The sequence below is a fragment of the Monoraphidium neglectum genome, assembly GCF_000611645.1.
Source record: "Monoraphidium neglectum strain SAG 48.87 unplaced genomic scaffold scaffold02698, whole genome shotgun sequence".
In the NCBI taxonomy this organism is placed as follows: Eukaryota; Viridiplantae; Chlorophyta; class Chlorophyceae; order Sphaeropleales; family Selenastraceae; genus Monoraphidium; species Monoraphidium neglectum.
In genome coordinates, this window is record NW_014010930.1 from 1 (window position 1) to 4,526 (window position 4,526).

A 4,526-nucleotide genomic window follows, 5' to 3' on the forward strand; every position below is an offset into this window, starting at 1 on the left:
GCGCCACACGCGCGGCCGCGCCCCGCAACCGCCGCGGGCCCGCCGCTGCCGGCGCTGCCTGGGCCGGCCAGCCCGCTGGCGCCGCTGGCGCGGCTGCAGAGTCTGGTTTCGCTCAACCTGTGCGCAACGCGCATCGGAGACGACGCGCTCGCGCCGCTGGCGGCGCTCACTGGACTCACTGCGCTCGACCTGTCGGGTGCGTCCACAAGCTTTGATCTCCCCCCCATGCATGCTCGTGGCGCCTCTCAAGAACCACACCTCGCGTCGTCACTGCCGCCCCCAATCCCAAAACATCGTCACCTGCCCCGCGCCGCCTGGCTCCCACCCGCTGAACCTCACCCGCTGAAGTACCGTGTGTACGGCCTCTTCTCTTATGGGCTTGCACCAACGTGGTTACATAGTCGCACCATCGGTATGTCATTAACACCGTCACCCCCTTGTCGTCACCCATAGGAAACCCCCGGGTGACTATCCGCGGCGTCGCCACTGCCATCCTCCGCGCGACGGCCCCCTGGCCCGCCACCGCCGCTGCCGCGCACCCCTCCGCCGCGGGCCCCTCGGCCGCCAGCCCGCCCGCGCCGCCCCTGGGCTGCCGCAAGCTCGCGAGCCTGAAGCTGCGCGACTGCGGCGCGCCGGACGGCGGGCGCGGCTTTGAGGAGCTGGCGTCCATCCTGGCGGGCTCTCTGCGCAGCCTGGACCTGTCGTGCACGCGCGTGGGCAGCCGTGGCCTGCTGCAGCTGGCGCCTTTGACCGGTTTGACCGAGCTGCTGCTGGACATGTGCCCCGTGACAGACAGCGGCTGCCAGGTGGGCGCAGCCTGGCGGCGCTCACGCGCGGGGAAAGGGGCTGCTTTGGTCGCATCATGATGCGCCGCGGCGGTTCCGAGTGCCCTAGTTTTGCAGCGGGCCCCCCACCGCCAACGAAACGGGGCGTGCAGGCTCCCTCAAACAGGCTCGGCTGTCGGGGGCAGGCCTGCCCCGCGCGTGTGTCCACCCTCAAGGCAACCAACGCACGCTTGCACACGCACGTGACAGCCCGCGCACGTGACAGTCCAAGCAATAGCATGCGCTCATCTACACACACAGGTGTTCTCATCACTAGCCAACTTGGAGCATCTTGACCTGTCAGACACAGAGGTGCGCTTGGGTCTCTGCAAATCTCGAGATCTTCAATCACTGTCCCTTGGACTTCCCGACCAAAGCCCCTGACTCAAGAGGGCCCCAATTGAGAGCGCCTGAGGGCACTCTTTGCAACGGACTGCTCTCACTTGAGAGCGATCCCACTTGGCAGGGCTCTTGATCGGGAGCGCCCACACCCGAAAGCTCCTGCCCTTGCTCAACAGCGCCTGCGCTGTGGTTTCCGCCTCAAAAACGGGTCTCCAGGCCACCCCCGCGAAGGACCCCCGCCCCCGCCCGCCTTTCTGTGCGACGCCGACGGCCCCTCAACATGAGCAGTCCCCCCAACACGCCCCTGCGTGCGGCTTGCACCCCCTCCTGGTCACTGCATGTTCTGCTCCTCACGGCCGCACCCGCCGCCCCCCCAGGTCGGCAACGCGGGCGCCTTCCATATTTCGAAGCTGCGGCGCCTCTCGCGGCTGGGGCTGTGCGACACAGATGTCGGGGACGGCGCGGTGGCGGCGCTGACGGGACTGGTGCGCGCGACCCACCGCTGGAATCGTAGGGCAGCCCTCGCCAGGCCCTGCTCGGCGCGCCTGAACCGCACTGCATGTGCCTGCTCGACTGCCGCTCGCTCGTACGTGCTGCTGATGAGCGAACGGCATTCGAGCAAACTTACGAAAGCAGAGGCATGTCCTCTCCACACGTGCTGACTCAGCTGCGCACGCACCCTTGCGGTCTCCGGCAGCCCATCAGAGGCTCTCGTCTCAACCCCTCTAACAGACCTGCACCGCCCCAAAAAACCGCCGCCGCCGCAGACGCGCCTGACGGCGCTCAATCTGGACGCGCGCCACGTCAGCGACGAGGCGCTGCACCTGGCCCTGCCCCTCGCGCCGCACCTCAAGGAGCTCGACCTGTACGGCTGTAAGGTGATCTGATCTGGCACGACCTGATCTGATCTGGCCTCATCCGGGCTTGGAGCACCTTGAACTTTTGTCTATCTTCAATGTTGCAAAGCACATGGCTTGGACATTGTTAAAACGCATCATCATGTTGTTCAATGCTGAGATTCTCGGGAACCCCACATACTTTTGGCATCCCCACCTCATGGCCCCGGGCCCCAGGTGACTCTGCGGGGCGCCCTGGCGCTGCCGGCGTACCGCGAGCTGACACACCTCTTCCTGTGCGGCGGCTGGGCGACGGGTGAGGGCTGCTCGTGCGGCTTGCACCACAAAGGGGGGGGCCGACAATGCGGGTGAAGCACGGGCCTTCCACGATCTCATGGCAGGCCTTACTGGTCTACTGGTACTGCTCCAACAGTGTTCGCACACAGCTACAAGCAAGGGTGCCCATTCGCACCCTGCACATCGTGCGGCCACCCCTTGAGCCCCGCAAGCGGCGCACCCGGCTGCGCTACTGGGCCAGACACTGCTGCTCGGCCGCTAACCCGAGTGATTCCCCCCCCCAAAATTAAATCTATATCTGCTTTGGCGCCAGACCGGTCGGTATTGGAGGTGGCCAAACTGCCAAAGCTGCAGCACCTGAGTCTGGCACAAAACCCCAGGTGCGATGCTGCTATACCCCCTGCCGTTACGATGTGCTAATTGTCAAAACTGCTGGATATTCTTCCCTGCGATTGGCGTTTGCTATTTGTCAGCGAAGTCTGGCGGATACCAGGCGTCGCTGCCCTGCTGGCGGGGGCTGCCCTGTGCTGTCGGCCTGTCGGCCGTCCCTCTGAAAGCGGCAAGCCTGCCGAACTCATGTTTACCGCACGAGCCCGGCCCTGCGGCCGACGATTAAACACCGACACGGCGTCCCCCGGCTGGCGGGCGACGCACTGCTTGCGGCCGGCGCGCAGCCGCTCTGGACCCGACGCGCCCCCGCCCCCGGCCCCGCCCCCGGCCCCCGCAGGCTGTCGGATGTGTCGGTGCGCATGCTGGCCGGCGGCGCGTGCGCGGCGACGCTCGAGGCTCTGAACCTCACGGGCACCGCTGTCGGGGACGGCTGCCTCCCGCTGCTCGCCGGCATGCCGGTGTGTGGCCCGCTGCCGCGGCTGCCTGTGGGGCCGGGTCAGAAATTGCCTTTATGCTGCCCGCGCCGCCGCGGTCTCCGCGCCCCCTCGCGGGGTGCATCCACGGGCGACGCTGATTCAGCGTGCCAGGCTCCAGCGTCGTGCCCCCGTCCTCTTTACAGGGAGCAAAAACCATCGCACACCACCGTCTGCGAGGTGCTTGAGTCGAGGGCTCAGTCCCCGCCCTCTTGGCGTGTATCTCTTTTCCCAAGCATTTCCCTGATTGTCCCACAAGACTTACCACCAAAACTCGCACCAATCCTATCACTGCCGCAGGCCCTCGCGGTGGTGGCGCTCAGCAACACGCGCGTCACCCGCGGCGCCGCCGAGAGCCTCCGGCGCACGACGAAGCTCGTCGTGAAGTTCTCGCCCCCTGGGGCCACCAAGGGGCCAGAGTGAAAAAGGCAGACAACCGGGTTGGTTGTCTGTTCGTCTTCCGGATGCCTTCACGGGACGCGGAGTCAGTTGCGGATGGGGTCCTTGGCTGGGCAGGTGCCCAGGGCGTTGCTCTTCCAGGGAGGCAAAGCGATGCATCAGCGGGGCGCCCAACCACGCCCCCCCGCAAGCCGCCACCGCGCTGCCGCGCCGCGGGGCAGTAGGGTGCGCCCGGGGCCGGCGCCGGCGGGTCGGATTTCCTGGGCGCAGGCGCGCGCCAGCCACTGTGCTGCATCTGCGGTGCGTCGGCCGTGCCTCCGAATCCGCCTGTTTCTTGCTCATCAAGCACTGTCAGACGGCGCGCTGAGGGCGCCGCGGCGCCCAGGCAAGCCTCACGCTGTCGAGCATGCGGGTCTTTGTCGTTGTCCGGCTGCCGGAAACACGCAACGGGCAGCCGGCATGCGCGTGTGCGCGCGTGGCGGGCGGGGGCTTTTCCGTGCTCCGTTACTCTCGAAAGGGCGGAGCATATGCTGTCCACTGCCGCAGCCCGTTGGGCCGGACCAAGCCCCAGCCTGCTGCGACGAGGCGGCCCTGCAACTGCAGCGGCCCGCTTGTGCCTGCTTTTGGTGTCCTTGTCGGGCGATCGCGTGACACATATAAAGTCCCCTTTTCTGGATCCAGTTGATGCGTCGCGCCCCTGCCCCCACGGGGTTCACGCGCGCGGGCATGCTCCGTTGATGGGGCGCCTGCCCCCAGCAACAGGGGCCGCCTTTCCTCGTTGAGTCATGCATCCTTGAGATCTGGGTCGCTGCTTGTGGCGCGCGCCCAGCAAAGGCCGCACTGCCTGAGCAGGACGGCTTTTCACGCTCTGCCGCGGGTTTCATCGTCTGCTGGTCTCGGCGAGTCGCCCGCACACGCGCCCGCCCTGCGACCCCCTTGCGTTCCTCTCGCGGCGACTGCCTTGC

The 4,526-nt window shown here is 67.0% G+C and overlaps 1 protein-coding gene across 1 annotated transcript; it reads left to right on the forward strand.

Annotated features, from left to right (window-relative positions):
• Positions 1 to 229: 229 nt before the first annotated feature.
• MNEG_11335 (hypothetical protein) lies at positions 230 to 3,585 on the forward strand (the record flags this gene model as incomplete). Its single annotated transcript, XM_014040192.1, has 9 exons — positions 230 to 266; positions 454 to 806; positions 1,086 to 1,136; positions 1,544 to 1,651; positions 1,934 to 2,044; positions 2,240 to 2,318; positions 2,613 to 2,679; positions 3,027 to 3,147; positions 3,463 to 3,585. 9 exons carry the CDS (start codon positions 230 to 232, stop codon positions 3,583 to 3,585), a joined length of 1,050 nt encoding a protein of 349 aa, XP_013895646.1.
• Between the last annotated feature and the right edge of the window lie 941 nt (positions 3,586 to 4,526).